This window comes from Canis lupus, chromosome 6, assembly GCF_048164855.1.
Source record: "Canis lupus baileyi chromosome 6, mCanLup2.hap1, whole genome shotgun sequence".
Classification (NCBI taxonomy): Eukaryota; Metazoa; Chordata; class Mammalia; order Carnivora; family Canidae; genus Canis; species Canis lupus.
In genome coordinates, this window is record NC_132843.1 from 51,048,004 (window position 1) to 51,067,633 (window position 19,630).

The 19,630-nt window shown below is 34.9% G+C and overlaps 1 protein-coding gene across 16 annotated transcripts in view; it reads left to right on the plus strand.

Moving 5' to 3' along the window:
• DCAF6 (DDB1 and CUL4 associated factor 6) overlaps window positions 1-19,630 on the plus strand; it is a 131,264-nt gene that overhangs the window by 106,048 nt on the left and 5,586 nt on the right. For all 16 annotated transcript variants that reach the window (XM_072830468.1, XM_072830470.1, XM_072830467.1 and 13 more), the window contains 3 exons: window positions 15,339-15,477; window positions 17,240-17,396; window positions 18,023-18,111. In XM_072830468.1, the coding sequence (XP_072686569.1) occupies window positions 15,339-15,477; window positions 17,240-17,396; window positions 18,023-18,111 (385 nt within the window). The remainder of the gene's footprint in view (window positions 1-15,338; window positions 15,478-17,239; window positions 17,397-18,022; window positions 18,112-19,630) is intronic.

Here is a 19,630-nt window from a genome sequence, read left to right on the forward strand (position 1 = left end):
TTTCAGCTGCACGGGGATGTGGGGGAGTTGGTAATTCTAAACCACACATTGTTTAAACATCAACTTGTATTGTTTCAGAGGTCCCACAACCTTCCCACATATTTGATGACTTCCTAGAAAGACTCAAAGAACTCAGATTCACTTGTAATTATGACAAAGGAAAAGACACATCAGACAGAGTCTGGAAGAATCTAAGCATAAGCTTCCAACATTCTTCTTCCCGGCATGGGCTGTATAATGTACTCCTTCCTTCAGCAATAAAATGCCGTAACACCTATGTAGTGTTTCTGTTTAGAGAAGCTTGCTTAAGATACAAAATCTGGCATTTTTATTGGGGGCTGGTTGTGTAGACATCCTCCACACCCAAACAAAACTATCTGAACTCCAGACCTAGAAGGAAAGTAGGTGTTCTCGTTATTTGTTACAGATGATCTAGGCAAGCAGGGGGCAGTGTTCCAGGCAAGCAGAACAATGTAGGGAATGTCCCCACAAATCGAGTTTCCAGACACCAGCCAAAGGCCAGCCTTGGAAGCTGACCCTTCTAAAGATAGCAGTGTCAGGCTTGCTTTCCCTTAGCTCTACTAGTACATTTTGAGGGGAAAATGCATTCCCTACCCCTACACACACACACAGCTCATGTCTAGGTCTTTTTGTATGCCCCCAAGTTGTTAGGGTTTTATGTACCACAATGAAAGTGTGCACATGAGCTTTCTATTCACTTCCCACCCTGGGTAGCCTGGGATTGAATTAGTGATTCTAATGGCCAGCTAGGTTGCTCCCCCCACAGTGTCTTTGTGGTTGTCCGAGGAAACATTGTGAGCAATCTCAGAACAGTAAGATCTCTGGACTAGGAACCTCCAGAAGTCTCTGAGCAGTACTTTTTTTTCATGTTACCCTAAGTGCTCTGGTTCTCTACCATGGTGTCACAAAATTTGGGAAATACTACATTGTGTATAACCTCTTTTGAGATTCATAAAACTGGCATAAGAAAACCTCTCAGAAAACTTGGAACCAAAAAACTGTTTAGTTTTACTTAACCCATTATTTTCCACATTCCACAAACCCATTTTGTGGAACACCTAAAAAAAAACAACTATTAATTTGGAAAATGCTCTTCCAATTTACATTCTAAAGTGTATCAAGTTCATTAGATACCTAGACTAGAAGACTCTTTCACACCTGCAAAGAATTTCTTCCTATAGGTTGACTCAGAATTCACCTGTTATGATTGTAGTCCTGTCCTTTAAGTTCTATCCTTAGTTATAGTCCTTTTATATTAAACTCCTTTGGCTAATTAAATTACTCCTTAAATCATTTAATGGTAGGTTAAATAAATCAGTCGTCTCTCAGTCTTGATTAGGCCATTTTTTTCTGCCTTAAAATTTCTTTGTTCTTCCACAAGTCATTTTAATAACACCAATAATATCAATTAATTTGTACCACTCTAGCTATATGTAATGGTGGGAGGTTTTTTTGTTTGTTTTAAGTGGGCTCCACACTGGGCGTGGACTTGAACTCACGATCTTGCGATCAAGACCTGAGCTGATATTAAGAGTCAAGACATTTAACTGACTGAGCCCCCCCAGGCACCCCTGTAATAGTGTTTTATAAAAAGATTTACCATATTAGAAACAATAGGCAAAGTAATTCATGTTTTATATTTTTAGTGCTGTTTCATTTCTTCTTATATTTTAACCTAGTTCTCTAACAACTGAATGTGCCAATTTATTTATTTTTTTAAATAGGGCTAATAGACTGTTTTTCTTTAATTTTATTTAAATTGAATTTCCTGACATATCATGTAACAGTCTCATCTCATCATGTGCCCTCCTTAATGCCCATCACCCAGTTACCCCATCTCCCCACCCTCCCTCTCCTTCTGCAACCCTTTGTTTCCCAGAGTTAGGAGACTCTCATGGTTTGTTTTCCTCTCTAGTATTTATAGACTTTTTCTGACTTTTATAACTTCTAATGGTAAGCTTGGAATTATCTTAAATTTTGCTGACCATTTAGAAACAGATTTTTCTAGAATATGTAGTATTAATAAAATGCAAAGACTCTCAGGGAAAAGGAAGGGATCTAAATAATAAACTTGGGAATCTAGGATTTAATTTTCTTAGGTCACTTATATATTAGATTCATTCTAGGTTTTTGTTTTGTTTTTTAAATGCTGTCTCCCAAATAAATAGCTGATACCTTGAGATGTTTTAGTTTTTCCTTTGAGATTCTTGGATGAATCAATTTCATATTTATTATTTTATCCATTCAATAAATCTACATGAACCAAACACCATGGCAGATGGTAGTGATATAAGATAATGACAACTCAGCCTTCATTAGCTCTTGGTTCAGTGGGATACATGGACACATATAACATAGTAATTGCAGCAATAGAGTTTTGGACAGGCACTGGCATTATTAAGGACTCTTAACCTAATTTAAGAAGGGGGAGAATTCTATTTTTGTAATTCTTGGTTTGTGACACACTATCATTGTTAATTCATGCTTGGTTCCTTTTCTTTACTCATTTTTTAATAATAAGACTACCAATAACTTAGATCCATGTGTACTGTCCTCCATTCTTTCCCCTTGCCCACCTTACCGGGGGCAAAACCATTCTTCTGAATGTCATATTTATCATGCTTTACTTTAAACAAGAAATTATGACAAACATAATTGCCAAAATAATATATCATTTAATTTGCTTTACCCACTTTTAAACTTTATAAAAAAGAATATCATACTGGATATGGGATTTAGGACTTGCCCTTTCTTTTTCATCAACATTATGTTAAGATTCATCCATGTTGTTATGTGTAGCTGATGCTCAATTTTCTGCTGTATAATAATCCATTATATGACTGTCCCATAATTTATCTCTTTTCCTGTGAATGGGCATTTAGGTTGTTTGCAGTTTTTGCTGTTATTAACAGTGCTGGTTTGAACATTCTGAAATATGTCTCCTTGGGTTTTTCTGGGGTGCATACCTAGGAATGGAAGGTTTAATTTTACAAGATAATCTCAAATTGAAAAAAAAAGATAATCTCAAATTGTTTTTCAAAATGGGGGTGTAAATTAATAAAGTCACTAAGTAATTACATTGATCCACATCTTCTCTACAACCTGGTTTTGTTACTTTTTTTGATTTTGCTAATTGATTTGGTGTACAGTGGTATCTTGTGGTTTTGATTTTCATTTCTCCATTTACAAAATGAGTTTATGCATCTCTCATTTGTTCTTTGGCCATATTAGTTTTCTACTGGGTTGTTTTAATTGACTTGTTTTACTTTTCCATGTTGATTGAGTTTTTATTATTAAGGAATTTTTAATAATTTTTATACTAATTTGCTATCATAAGTGTGCAAATATTTTTTTCTGGTTTGTGATTTATTTTATCTTTAAGTTGTCTTTTGAGGAACCATTCTTAATTTTGAATTTTATCATTCTTTAATTCATATCATTTTCTTTTATTTAAGAAATCCTTACCCTGAAATTTCAAAAATTGAAAATTTTCTTTTGAAGTTTCCTTTGGACAATTTAAGATATTAATCTATGTGGAATTGATCTTTATTTGTGATATATATTTGTGCCCACATAGCCCTATCTTCCTTGTTCATTTATTAAATGTTGAATTTCCCCAGGGAGCTGCAATGCTACCCATGTCATATTACAGAGTTCCATATAAACACAAGTCTGTTTCTGGGCTCTGTTTCATTCCATTGGACAATTGTTTGCCTCTCCATCAATACCATGCTCTTATCATTACTCTAGCTTATAGTCTTAATGTCTTCTAAGTCTCTTATTTTTCTTTAAAAGAGACTTGGCTACTCTTTGTTTCCTTAGGTCTGTTTTATGATCAACTTTTTAAGTTCCACACATGAGTCATCAGAATATGATTATAGGTGTAATAAGCCTGTAAATAAATTTGGAGAATTGATTATCCTCACAATATTAAGTTATTTCTACATTTATTTACGGTCTTTTTAAAAATGTCTTTCAGTAACATGTTATAATAGCCTACAAACAGGAATATCTTTCTTTAACTTATTTATAGACACTTTCATTTCCATTGCTGTTGTAAAGGTAATTTTTTAAAAACTTATGCTTTCTTAATAGTTGCTGATGTTTAGAAATGCAGTTGACTTGTATAATGATCCACCTAGATATTTTTCTGTTTTATCTATTAATTGGTATGTAAATTCCTAGTAGGTTTTTTGTTTTGTTTTGTTTTGTTTTGTTTTGTTTTGTTTTGTTTTGTTGTAGACAGTCATATCATTGCAAATAGGAGTTTTATTTCCTACTTTTCATTCTTACTCCTTACAATATATTGGTTAATGAGGATAGTAAGAATCACACCTTGCTCCTGATTTTGAAAAGAATGTCTGCGTGAGTTTATTTAGGTTTGTGTTTTAGGGTTTTTGCAGATACCTTCTATCAGGTTAGGGGGTTCTTTGCTGCCCTAGTTTACTAACAGTTTTATCATGAATGAATGTTGATTGACTCAAGTACATTTTTTAAATCTATTGGGTTATCATATATTTTTTCTCCTTTAATGTGCTAATACAGTAGGTAACACTTGCAGATGCCCTAATACCAAACAGTCTTTTGGGTGTGTCGTATGACCCAGAATGTAGTCTATTTTGGTGAATGTTCCATTGAGAAGAATGTGTATTGTGCTGTTGTTGGATGAAGTAGTCAGTAGATGTCCATTAAATCCAGTTGATTTGTGGTGGTGTTGAGTTCAACTGTCTTTACTGCCTCCCTCCAATGTCTGCCCCTTTCTGAGACAAGTGTGTTGAAGTTTCTAGCTATAATAATGGATTCATCTGTTTCTCCTTGCATTTCTATCCGCTTTTGCCCCATGTGTTTTGACCCTTTCTGGTTAGGCACATACGCAATAAGGATTGTTTATGGAGAACTGATTCCTTTGACATTATGTAATGCTTTTCTTATCCCTGATAAAATGTTGCTTACTTTGAAGGCTGCTGTGTCTGAAAGAAAGAGTTATTCTTGCTTTCTTTTGTTTAGTGTTAGCATGGTATATTTTTCTCCATGCATTCACTTTTAAGCTATGTCAGTTTTTATTTTGAAGTGGATTTATTGTAGACAGTGGATGGTTGGGTCATGTTTTTTGATCCACTCCGATAATCTGTGTTTTATTTTTTTATATATATATTTTAAATTTTTTATTTACTCATGAAAGACACAGAGAGAAAGAGAGAGGCAGTAACAGAGGCAGAGGGAGGGGATCCCTGGGTGGCGCAGCGGTTTGGCACCTGCCTTTGGCCCAGGGCGCAATCCTGGAGACCCGGGATCGAATCCCACGTCGGGCTCCCAGTGCATGGAGCCTGCTTCTCCCTCTGCCTGTCTCTCTGCCTCTCTCTCTCTCTCTCTGTGGCTATCATAAATAAATAAAAATTAAAAAAAAAAAAAAAAAAAACAGGCAAAGGGAGAAGTAGGCTCCATGCAGGGAGACTGATGTGGGACTCGATCCCGGGACCCCAGGATCATGCCCCGGGCTGAAGGCAGGCGCTAAACCACTGAGCCACCCAAGGATCCCCATAATCTGTGTTTTAATTGGTGTTTTTAGAACACTGATATTCAAAGCAATAATTGATATAATTGGATTAATGTTTACCATATTCTTTATTGTTCTCTGTTCTTTGTTCTTGTCTTTTTCTTTTTTTCTGCCTTTTGTGGTGTGAATCCAGTACTTTATATGACTGTATTTTCTCTCCTTTCTTAGCTTATCAGCTGTACTGCTTTTTTAAGACTTTAGTGGGTGCTCTAGAGTTTGCAGTGTACTTTTACAACTAATCCAATCCACTATCAAATAATACTATACCACTTCACAGATAGTGTGAATATCATATGATAAAAAACCTTAATTCCTTCTTCCTGTCCCTTGTATCACTGCTGTCATTCATTTCACTTTAACATAAACATTTATACATGTAAGATACATAGTGTAATACATTATTGCTATTATTATTTTGAACTTAACTGTTAGATAAACAAAGAAAAATGAAAGTTTTTATTTTATCTTCACTTATTCCTACTTTGATACTCTTCTTTGTTTCTATAGATCCATGTGTCTGATTTCATTTTTTTTCTCTATAAAGAACTTCTTTTAATATTTTTGCAAGGCAGGTCTACTGGCAACAAATTCCTTTGCTTTTTGTTTGAGAAAGTCTTTATTTCTTACTTAAGGATAATTCTACAGGGTACAAAATTCTGGGTTGGTGATTTTGTTTTCTCTCAGTGTTTTAAATATTTCACTTCGTTCTCTTCTTGCTTCATAGTTTCTGAGGAGAAGTTGGATGTGATTCTTATCTTTGTTCCTCTCTAGGTAAGATGTTTATTTTCCTCTGGCTTCTTTCAGGATTTTTTTTTTTTTAATCTTTGATTTTCTCTATTTTTAAAATGATATGCCTGGGTTGTAGGATTTTTGGTTTGGTTTGATTTTTTTGGTATTTATCCTGTTTGGTGTTCTCTAGGCTTCCTGAATCTATGATTTGGTGTCTGACATTAATTTGGGTGAAATTCTCAGTCATATTGTTTCAACTATTGCTTGTCTTTTATATTTCCTTTCTTTTCCTCTCCTTTCCTTCTTTTCTTTCCTTTCCTGACTTTCTGGAATTTTCATCATGCTTATGTTACATCAATTGTAGTTATCTCACAGTCCTTGGATATTCTGTTTGCACTTTTTCTTTCAGTCTTTGTTTCCTTTGCTTTTTGATTTTCAAGCATTCTATTAATATATCTTCTAGGTCAAGGATTTTTTTCAACCATGTCCAGTCTATTAATAAGCCTGTCAAAGGCATTCTTCATTTCTGTTTTGTTTGTTTATCTCTGGCCTTTCTTTTTTCTTAGAATTTCCAGCACTCTGCTTACATTGCTCTATTGTTGCATGTGGTACTTTATCCATTAGCGCCCTTAATAGTAATATTTTTTTTAGGATTCTATTTATGTATTTGAGAGAGAGTGAGCATGAAAGAGCATGAGCAGTGGGGAGGTGTTGAGGGAGAAGCAGGGACCCCCAATGCAGGGCTCGATCCCAGGACCTGGGGATCATGTCCTGAACTGAAGGCAGACGCTTAACCATCTGAGCTACCTAGGCTCCCCTATTCATAGTTATGTTAATCATAGTTACTTTAAACTCCTGGTCTGGTAATTCCAACTTGCTCTCTTTAAATTGCTTTTTCTCTTTTGGTGTGCCTTGTTTTTGTTTTTTTTGTTTTTTTTTTACTAGCTCTATATGATGTATTATGTAAAAGGAACTGCTCTAAATAAACATTTAGTAATATTGTGGTGAGGCATGGGGAGGGGAAGCATCCTATAGTCTTAAGAGTAGGTCTCAGTCTCTTAGTGAGCCTACATCTCTGGACTTTACAGGTGTTCCTCAGGGTTTTTTTTCTTTTCCTTCAAGTGGGATGGAATGGCCAGAGTGGCTGTAGTTGGCTTTTTTCCCTCCCTTAGGTTAGTTAGGCTTTGATTATTTATGATAATAATCCCTGCTGACTTATTAGTTAGCTAGTTAACAACTTTCCCCTAAAAACAGGCCTACTAAGAAGAATAGGGTGATCTGGCAGTTTTCAGAATGGTTCCTTTTCCTTCTCCCTGCCAGAGACTCAAGGGGATTTTTCTTCAGCATTTTGTGTGGCAATCTGGTCTGGCTCCTAGAGGCAAATCTGAAAATATTGTGGGGAGGGCCTCTATGACTGGGTTCCCCTGAAGTTTTTAAGTCTCACAGCTGTCCACACGGAGCCTCCAGCAGTTCCTCAAACACAGCTCAGGTGTTCTTACCCCCAAGTCTCTGCTCTGTTAAGCTAGGACTCCCAGTTTGCCTGTTGTCTCTCCAGTCTCAGGGACAGCAGTTTTCACTGTCTTTCCCTCTCTTACAGATCCAGGAAGACTTGTTGACTTTTTGGTCTGTTAAATTTTTTGTCAGTTTGTGGAGTGAAGACTTTCAAACTCCTTACATGTTGGGTTGAACAATCTTAATATTTCTGGGGAAAAATGAACTTGATCATGATATGATGTATTATCTTTTTGATACATTGTTGGATTTGATTTGCTGATATTTTGTGAAGGATTTTTGTATCTATATTTGGAATGAATTTTCTTGTATTTTCATGATCCTGTTTTTGGTAAAAAGTTACACTTGCATCAGAGAATTAGTAGAAAAATATTTCATATTTTCACAGTTTGTATAAGATTGGAATGATCTTTTCTTTAAAAGGTTAGTAGATCTTACCTATAAAACCATGTGGACCTTGTGTTTTCTTTTGGAGATAGTTTTTAAATATTATTTTACTTCTTTAATACCTACAGGACTGTTTACACTAGCTCTTCTTCTTTTTTTTTTTTTTTTTTTTACACTAGCTCTTCTTTTTAGTGAGTTTTAGTAGGTTTTTCAAAAAAATGTGTCAGTCCATCAAGGTTTGCAAATTTATTATGCTGTTTTTATTGTCTCTTTAATTTCTGCCATCTTGAGTTATAGCCACCTTTTTATTCATAACATTTATTTGAACTCCTTTAATTTTTTCATCATAATGGCAGAACTGTATAATATTGTTACTCTTTGTTTTGTATTTCCACTTTTTCTTTCTTTATTATTTCCTTGATCTATTTTCTTTGAGATTATTTTGTGGGACTTTTTCCCCCCTAACTCCTTTTTTATTTTTTAAGGTTTTTATGTATTTATTAATGAGAGACACACACACAGAGAGGCAGAGACATAGGCAGAGGGAGAAGCAGTCTCCCCATGGGAGCCTTATGGGACTTGATCCCAGGACCTCAGGATCACAACCTGAGCCAAAGGCAGTCAGTCACTCAACCACTGAGTCGCCCGAGTGCCCCTCCCTCTAACTTCTTAAGTTGTATACATTTAACTTTTTTTTTTTTTTTCAGTAACATCTAACTTGTGGTCAGAGAATGTGGTTGGTGTTAGATGCAGTCTTTGAAATTTATAGAAACTGACTTTGTGGCCTTGTACATGTCAAGTTTGTATCTATTTCATAGGTCCTTGAAAAGAATATTACTCTAATTTTTAATGTGGAATTTTTTATGTGATTATTAGATCAAGACCATTAATTGCGTTGTTAAAATTATTTATATTTTTGATGTTTGTGTATTTTTGTCAGCTTGGCTTATAAAATAGGGAGAGAATTGTGTTGAAATCTTCACTATTATGGTGGATTTGTCTAATTCTCCTTGCAGTTATGTCCTTTTTCTTTTTAAATGCAATTTGAGGCTACTTTTACTGGGTGTATGTTAAATTGTTATATCTTCCTGGTAAGTTGAATTTACTATATGTATGTAGTAATCCTCTCAATTCTTTTGTTTGTTTGTTTTTAAGATTTTATTCATTTATTTGAGAGAGAGCATAAAAGAAGTGAGGGAGGAGGAGGAGGCAGAGTGTGAGGGAGAAGAGACTCCTGGCTAAGCAAGGAGCCCAAAGTAGGGCTCCATCCCATGGCCCGGGCCCATTACCCAAGCCAAAGCAGACATTTAACCAACTGAGCCACCCAGGAGCCCATAGTCCTCTCTATTCTTAATCCTACTTTTTACCTTAGTCTGTTTTGTCTGATATTAATGTAGCCAAGTCACCTTTCATTTAATTAGTATTTGTGTAATATCCTTTTGCTTGAAATGTTTCCTTGTCTTTATGCTCTCAGTGTTTCTTAGACAATCTTTTTTCTCAATTGGTGAATTTACTCTATTTAAATTTACTATCATTATGGATATATATATATTTTTTTTACTATTTTTAAATTTAAATTCAATTAATTAGTAGACTAATACTCATTTCAGAGGTGGAATTCAGTGAATCATCAGTTGCATATAATACCCAGTGCTCATTACATCCCATGGCTTCCTTAATGTCCATCACCCAGTTACTCCATCCCCTCACCCCCTCCTCTTCAACTCTCAGTTTGTTTCTTATGATTAAAAGTGTTATGGTTTGTCCTTCTCTGATTTCATCTTGTTTTATTTTATCCTCTCTCCTTCTGTGCTCCTCTCTTTTCTTTCTTAAATTCCACATATGAGTGAAATCAGCATTACGGATATATTTAAACTTTTTTCCAACTTCTAATTATCCTGTTTTACCATTTTTTTGTTTTGTATTTTACTTCTTGCCTTTTTTAGGATTGATTTATCTTTTTTTTTTTAAGTTTTGCTTTTCTCTATTTTCTGCATTGGGTTTAAATTTATACTCTGTATTACTATGATTTTATTGTTTACTTTTAAAATTGTATATACATAATTAACTTTATAATGTCTTTTATGACTTTTGATTTCGGTGCCAAACTAGCATAAGCTATCATAAAAGAATGACTAATATTCTCCAGAACAACTTTGCCAATGGTAGGCTTTTAATAAATATTTGTTTGCTGATTGGTACTCTTCATATGTATGTATCATTTTCACTTTCATTTGATAAAATTTGCAAAGTAATAAAGTACACATTATTTTCAATGATATATTTTTTCACTGTTTCCTATGAAATATTCTCCAGGAAAGTTGTTTCAGTGTATTCACTTTAAGCTTATTATGTTATCTGAGTTGGACATTACGTGATTGTATATGTAAGTGTAGTATCTATTGTTACTTTTTATTTTCTAATGTGAAATTTGTGCACGTGAAACTTTTTCTCTTAGATAATTTTCCTACAGTGATATAGTGGTAGGTGCCCTAATCTTGGATCAAAACTGTATAATATAAAGCACATAACTTGAGATCTAGATTTTATTTATTTACTTTTCTCCTAATTTTTATTTAAATTCTAGTTAGTTATATAGTATAATACTGGTTTTAGGAGTAGAATTCCGTGATTCATCACTTACATACAGCACCCAGAGCTCATCACAGGTACCCTTCTTAATGCCCATCACCCGTCTAGTCCATCCTCCCAAACACCTCTCCTCCAGCAACCCTGTTCTGTCATAAAGAATCTCTTATGGTTTGTTTCCTTCTATTTTCCCCACCCATATGTTCATTGGTTTTGTTTCTTAAATTCTAAATATGAGTGAAATAATGTGGTATTTGTCTTTCTCTGAGTGACTGACTTTGTTTAGAACAATATACTTCAGCTCTGTCCACATTATTGCAAATGGCAAGATTTCATTCCGTGTTTTGATGGCTGATTAGTGGAGATCTAGATTTTAAAATTAGAATGGTTAAATTAAACAAATATTAAGCAGTAAATTAGACCATATTCTACAGCTAACTTTTTTTCTTTTCTACAGCTAACTTTTAAATGAAATGAACATTTTTGGTCTAGTACTGTCCTCACTAGTTCTTAATTATTATTACCTCATTAAGCATTCAGCTTTAATTTTGTCCACACATCTTGTTTTAAATAACTTGAGCTTCTATCTAAATTCTTAATTTATCACATAATTTATCTTCCCGTTTATAGCTCCTAAGGCCTTTTGTTTGTCAGCAAGGTCATTTGTTTCCTCTATTACCTGATACTCTGCTTTCTTAACAAAAGAGTTTTTTTATTTATTGGTTTATTTTTTTTTTTGTTTTTTGTTTTTTGTTTTTTTTTATTCATAGAGATGCAGAGAGAGAGAGGCAGAGAGAGAAGCAGAGGGAGAAGCAGGCTCCATGCAGAGAGCCTGACGTGGGACTCTATCCAGGGTCTCCAGGATCACACCCTGGAGGGTGGCGCTAAACCGCTGCGCCACCAGGGCTGCCCAGTTTTTTTTGTTTTTTTTTTTTAAAGATTTTATTTATTTATTCATGATCGACAGAGAGAGAGAGAGAGAGAGAGAGAAGCAGAGACACAGGCAGAGGGAGAAGCAGGCTCCATGCCGGGAGCCTGACACGGGACTCGATCCCGGGACTCCAGGATTGCGCCCTGGGCCAAAGGTAGGTGTCAAACCGCTGAGCCACCCAGGGATCCCTATTTATTGGTTTTTTGCTAAGCATATATTTGTATCTGATTCAGAGTGTCTTCTCTTCTACTTAAGAAGAGAGATCTAATTATATTATGTTTCTTTTGAGAGTATTTGAACTCTTAGTCCTTCTTATTATCACCTCCCAATTAGAAAGAGAAAATCAGAGTAAACATGTCACTTTTTTGCATGGAACTTCCTAATTTTATCTAATTTTATCCTAATTTTATCTAATGGAATTTATGTGTAGACCCATTTTTTTTGAATATACGAAGCACAGTATAAAGGTTTTACAGCACTTTTAAATAAGCTTGTATAACTTACAGTATATCATTTTATGAAAAAGAAAATACATTTTTACTATAAAAGTAGGAGTATGAAATTGTTATATAATTGTTTTAAAAAGTGTTACTAGGGTAGCCCGGGTGGCTCAGCGGTTTAGTGCCACCTTCAGCCCAGGGCCGGATCCTGGAGACCTGGGATCGAAACCCACATCGGGCTCCCTGCATGGAGCCTGCTTCTCCCTCTGCCTGTGTCTCTGCCTCTCTCTCTCCCTCTCTATGTGTCTGTCATGAATAAATAAATAAAATCTTTTTAAAAAAAAAAAGTGTTACTAATGATTTGGTTTCTGGTTTTCCATAGACCCTTTCTATGCATATATAGAATTGTTTCCCTAAGAATTATTCTTTTTTTTTTTTTAATTTTATTTATTTATTCATGAGAGAGACAGAGAGAGGCAGAGACACAGGCAGAGGGAGAAGTAGGCTCCATGCAGGGAGCCCGACGTGGGACTCGATCCTGGGTCCCCAGGATCATACCCTGGGCTACAGGCGGCGCTAAACCACTGTGCCACCAGGGCTGCCCCTAAGAATATTCTTTAACCAATGTTGCAGATTTGGCAGTATAATGCTAACAGTTTTCACATAGTTGCTTATGGATTCTCCATATGGTTTTTTAATTTTATTTTTGAAATATTTTAAAGTAATCTCCACTCCCAGTGTGGGACTCAGACTCACAATCCTGAGATCAAGAGTCGCACCCTCCACTGACTGAGCCAGCCAGGTGCCCCTTCCTTATCTTTTTTAATGATGGTATAAATATTCCAATATATGGATGTAACATAACTTATTTAATTAATCTATCCTTTCCATGTGAACATTTAGATTATTTCCAGTCTTTCTGAAAGTACACTACCGAAGTTTTACTACGGTAAAAATTTATATTACATAAATGTATGTATAATCTAAATATAAACAATACAAAATATATAGTATTTGTATATTTGCTTAACTTTTGTGCAGCATACATTTTTTAAAGGTAGAATTGGTGCATCAGGGATCCCTGGGTGGCGCAGCGGTTTGGCGCCTGCCTTTGGCCCAGGGCGCGATCCGAATCCCACGTCAGGCTCTCGGTGCATGGAGCCTGCTTCTCCCTCTGCCTATGTCTCTGCCTCTCTCTCTCTCTGTGACTATCATAAATAAATAAAAATGTTTAAAAAAAAATTGGTGCATCAAAGCAAATACTTTTTTTAAGTGTTTTTTTTTATTTGGGGGGAACTTGGGTGACTCGGTTGAGCAATTCCCTCTCTCTCTCTGCCCTTCCCCCCGTATCTCTCTTTCCCTCTCTCTCTCAAATAAATAAAACTTTTTTTAAAAAGTTTTTTTAAAAGTAATCTCTACATTCAGTGTGGGGCTTGAACTCATTAACCGCCAAGATCAAGAGTCCCATGTTCTACTGACTGAGACAGCCAGGTGCTCCTAGCAAATACATATTTTAAATTTTAATAGATAATATTTAATTTTTAGTGAACTGGAACACAGTATATTGTTGGTGGGAATGTAAATTGGTGTAACCACTTTCAAAAATTGTTTGGAAGTATCTATTAAAGCTGAGCATATGTACATTCTGTGGTCTAGCCATTTTCCTGGGTATATACCCAGCAGAAACATGGACATATGTTTGCCAAGGACAGTAGCACTAATTTGATAATCAGCAACTGTGAACCAACCCAGTGTCTACCAACAGTTGATTGGATACATAAATTATAATGTCTTTTTACAAAGTAGTATTCTACAGCAAAGGGGATGAATTAATTACAGCTAAATAAGACAACATGGATGAATCTTAAAAAATAATGTTAAGCTAAAGAAGCTAGACTCAAAAATATATATCCTGTGATTCCATTTAATTAGTATTCACAAATTTGCAAAAGTAATTCATACTGTTAGAAGTCAGAATAATAGTTCTCTCTCAGTGGGAGTGAAGCACTGGGAGAATTCAGGAATTCCACTTATGCTGTTTCTCACTACCAGTGCTGGTTCATGGGTTTGTTTCACTTGTGAAAATTCATTGTATTACACACTTATGATATGCCTCCCTGTGTATGTATTCTGCTTCAATGAAAAGTTTCCAGTAAAGGAGTTCACTTAGATTTTTTATATATAGAACCACTCGCCAACGCCTATTAGTAGTTCCTGTACTCTTGCCTCATAAAAAGAAGTCAACTTGTTATTTTCATCTTATTATTAGTGAGGCTCAGCATTATATTATATATTTACTGACCATTTCTTCTATAATTTCTCTGCTCTTGTCCTTTGACTATTTTTCTGTTACAGTGTTCATTTTTCTTACTGATTTGTAAACTTTTTGGTCTATTATATGTCAAAATATAATGTTTTAAATAATAAATTCAAACTAACAAGCTTATTAACTATATCATGTGTTAGGAAAAGTTTCTTCTAATAATTAAATCAGTCTTAAAAGAGCTCATTATTCTTCAATCTCCAGCACCATAACCAACTCAGTTCTTAGGAGAGTAAAATCTGCCTCATTAGCTCCAAATCTATACTTTTGTATGGAGTCCATATAGAGTAGAATCTATTTGAAAGTTCTTGATTTACTGTACATAAAATAATGTTCTCTTTTTCATGCCTAGTCTGTTCTTTGCTGGGAACATCTTTAAATCTCAAAACAAGTTTACCCACTGATATTATATGTTACACTTAATTTCTTTTGGTTTCTCTTTATGCCTTTACATTTCCTCATATGGAGAAGAGAAATGATACTGAATAGGATTTGTTTTGTTTGTAGTAAATTTCATATTAATTTTGTCTATATTACATTTTTATAAAATAGCCCTTTAAAAACCAGTGTGCCGCATGCTATTTCCTTTACTCTCTCAACCAGTACCAAATTTCTAAGTGATCTCTTCACTAAAATATTTTGTTTTAGTAACTCAACTAGTCTGATGTAGTCTCACTGTTGTGTCTGCCTTTTTATGCTTTGGTTGGGGATGCCTTATTGAGATAATATTTAGTTTAAATATTTTCTTGACTTTACTGTACTTTAATGTTCCTCATTTTGGCTCTGTAGTGACTGTGAATGTTTTTTTAATTTATTTTTGTTTTTTTTCTTTTAATATGTAATTCATAGACGCTCTGCTGTTGCCCGCATTCAGGAATTCTTCAGGCGGAGAAAAGAAAGGAAAGAAATGGAAGAATTGGATACTTTGAACATTAGAAGGCCACTAGTAAAGATGGTTTATAAGGGCCATCGCAACTCCAGGACAATGGTACCAAATGCTCATGGCACTCTTTGGAGAAATTGCAGATTCATAATATTAAATTTTTTTTCCATACTGATGATCTTCATATGTTGCTGGTGTGATTCCAGTATAGCATTATTATACCTTACCAGTTACCTCTTTACTCAAACATGGTTCTTTTAGTCCTCGAATATGTTGCCAAAGACCATTATTGTTACAAGAAAATTCTACCCTACTAAGGAAATGTTGTAGAAGGTTAAAATTTTTAGTTGGTACAAGTAACAGTTGCTTCTTTTTGGTCTCTCACACTTGCTGTCAACCTGCCTAGTAGATTTTTTTTTTTTTTTTTTTTTTTTTTTTTTTTTTTTTTTTTTTTTTTTTTTAGCTCATATTAACACCCTGGTTGATTTGGAGAGAAAGATTTAGATATATATAAAATCCAGGCTCATTGTAAAAGGTAGTCCGATTACTTTAATTATAGCAACTCTTCCTAAGATTGATAAGTGAAGATTTATTTTAGTCACTTTGTCTCTTTAGACTTTAGTGTCCTTATTTATAAATAAAAATAGACCACATGATCTCTAACATCTTTTCAAGTTTTACAGTCCATAAGTCTGTATGCCCAGTGTGATACTAATTATTTACTAAGACCATCTTGCAAGATATTAGCATAACTATTAACTCTGAAACATTCATACTTAGAAAGTGTTGTTCTCAAATATTCATTGAGTCATCCAAAAGTATCTACAGAATCAGTTTTAATCTGCTTTCTTCAGAGTCAAGAGAAAAAGTTACTTTTGGGGGAACTCCTGGCTGGCTCAGTCGGTAGAGGTAGAGCATGTGACACTTGATCTAGGGGCTCTGTGTTCAAGCACACACTGGGCACAGAGCTTACTTAAAAAAAAAGGTTACTTTGGGGTGGGGAAATAACTTAGCTCTCTCCATAGATAGCAGTGGTGGTAACAATTTAAACAGAATGCTCATTATTGATAGAAGTAATCAATGTACATTTCTTGTATTTTGCTTTTTAAAAGTTTGGATGAAAATATTTAGGGGTAAGAGTGAAAAAAGAAAAGAAGTTAAGTAAATATAACAATAGTGCAAAACTGTCTCCCCCTTTGGGTTGGCATAAATAGCAAAGTATCAGCTGTCGATGAAATGACTGAAAAAAAATCCTCAACTAAAAAGATTTTGGATGGTTCATTCAAATGCACCATTGAAAAATGTCTTCCTAACCATTCCAGTATATACTATTCCTTTGTCTCATTGCTTCATAAAAGTAAATATGTTTATATCCTTCCTTCTCAGTTGTGAGAGAATAGCTAATAAAAAGATTGGTACTTTCTGTTCTTTTGGCATAAAGCAAAATGTAAAAGGGAGCCATTCATTTTTTTCTATGATTGTTTTTATTATCTTATAAAGCTAAAATGGAACCATTTTTGGAAAGTTCAACAACATATATAGAAGTTTCCATTATACTTTCCAAAACCCAGAAATCTCATTCATTTAGCAGTTACTAATTCAGCACCTACTGTTGCCAAGTACTGTTTAAGGCCCTATAAATATAACAGTAACAGAGCAAAATCTCTATTTTCATGGGAAACTCTTCATTACTTACTGTCACATCATGCTTATTGATAAATCTCTGTCATTTTAAAATAGATGACTCTCTTCTATTTTTTATTATTTTCTAAGCCAATTAATATTTTCAATTGCAGAATAGAATAAATCTTTGTTTTAATAACTTTGATTTGAATTTTCTTATAGTTTCCTTTGTTTAAACCCTTAGATAAAAGAAGCCAATTTCTGGGGTGCTAATTTTGTAATGAGTGGTTCTGACTGTGGCCATATCTTCATCTGGGATCGTCACACTGCTGAGCATTTAATGCTTCTGGAAGCTGATAATCATGTGGTAAACTGCCTGCAGCCACATCCTTTTGACCCAAGTAAGATGGCCTCTTATAGAAATCAGTACATCAGCTCCAGTTTTATTCTAGTTGTTAATATAGAATAATGCAAATTATCCTAGAGGGCAGCCACGAGAGTCTGTTATAACTCTCATTGGGTTTAAAACAAAAAACACTTATAACCTCCCTTTGGCAGAAAGTATGGGGAAATAGATTAAAGAGTTTATTTTCTAATATTTCTTCTAAGTTTTACAAGTTGCAAGAGGTTTGACTGAACTCTGCACACTGCTTATCCAAACTGAACCTCCAAGCCTGGTTAGTCTTCACATGTGGGAGTTAATTTACCAAAACAAAGGAGCTTAGCTTATGCTTGGCTTCCACTTGATGTTGCCCATGTTTCTCAAAAGAGCAATGGATAAAAAAGAAATTTAAGTGATTTCAAAATATGGTCTTAAAATTATGTTCTAGGGTTAACTGTTAGGAAATCTTCAAAATAATATTCTTAGTTAATTAAATATATCAGTACAATTTCATGCCAGTTCAGTTTTGCTGTACATATACTACATACATGTGTGTGCACATACATATACACACATACATGCATAATGTATAACACATATGCATGTCTTACTGCTTTATATTAATATGCAACATTTTATTTCTAGTTCTAGCTTCATCTGGCATAGATTATGACATAAAGATCTGGTCACCACTAGAAGAGTCAAGGATTTTTAACCGAAAACTTGCTGATGAAGTAAGATTTTTACTTACACTTATTATAGAGCATATGCTACTTTGTTCCTGAAATGCTTTCTTTCTTTTTTTTTTTTAAAGGTATCATATTTTAAAGATTTTATTTATTTATTCATGAGAGACAGAGAGAGAGAGGCAGAGACACAGGCAGAGGGAGAAGCAGGCTCCATGCAGGGAGCCCGATGTGGGTTTCGATCCCAGGTCTCCAGGATCACGCCCTGGGCTGAAGGTGGCGCTAAACTGCTAAGCCACCCGGGCTGCCCTCCTGAAATGCTTTCTTAAGAACATACAAAGCACCTTATTATTATTTGGTAACATGAACAAGTTTATTCAATTAAGGAGGTGAAATTTTAAGAAAAAGAAAAATTAAGATAAAAACATACCTATAATATCAGCCAGGTAAAATTCAAAATATTATTTTGCTAATTATAAAATTGATCATTGGTAATACCAGATTAAGTATATTATAGTTTAAGAAAAACAGATTGTTTTTTGAGCTTTTTGCAATGAAGAATCATTTTAAAAACATCTCCTCTCGTTTTAAGGAAATTAGTTTTACTATGGCTGTCCTCCATAATCACAGCCAAAAAGAGGCAGAACAAATGATTGGAGAATCTCTTCCTTTATTGTTATATTTTAAGATTTTGAAATTTCAGCTTCTTGTTAAGCCAGCAGTTTTCAAACTGGGTTTGTGAAGCTCTAGGTTTTTTGTGGGGTTGGGAGAGAGAAGGTGGATGATACAAAAGCTAAATTCAGGGCTTTTCCTACCCAACTTCAGCTAGGGTTTTTATTAGTGGGCTTTCATATAAGATTTCTTACGAAAATAAGGGCTCATGGCATTAATCAGCTACTAACTGTGAGTGAGTGCAGCTCAAGTTGATGCTGTACCCTCTTAAAAACATAAAGTAAGGGTCTATTGCTAAAAAATGTAATTAGTAGGTTAGAAAACCGGTACTGTCAACCTAGGTTGACAGTTCACAGCACAACCCACATCTGCTTTCTAATAGACATTTATAAACGTGGTGTATATCAGGCATAGTGCTGAATTTTAAAAAATAAACCTTCCCTCAGAGCTCATGGACTGGCAGGAAAGACAGACATATGAACAGTCAGCCAGAATGCAGAGGCATGCACAGTCGTCTGGAAGCCCTTGCAAAAAAGGAGTAGATGTGCTTGTCAATGGGGTAGATGGGATGGGGGAGTCTTCACAGAGGAGGTGCGAATTGAAACCAGGCAGACAGGGAGCTAAGGAGACCTGAGAATGAAGAATCAGCAGTTTCCAAGGTGTCTAAGGTAAGTGAGCCATTTGGTGAGTGGATAAGAGAGCAGCATCTTGGGGCAAGATTGTAAAGGGCCTGGGGGTGCCCTGCCTGGCTAAAAGTATGTTGTATGAAATCACTGGGGGGCCATTGGCCACATTAGCATCTTTGTCTTCCTCTTAGCCTTTCCTGCCTTCCTTTTTTTCCTTTGCCATGTACTTTGCTGTTCTTTTTTCTTTTCCCCTTTGCCCTTGATTACAC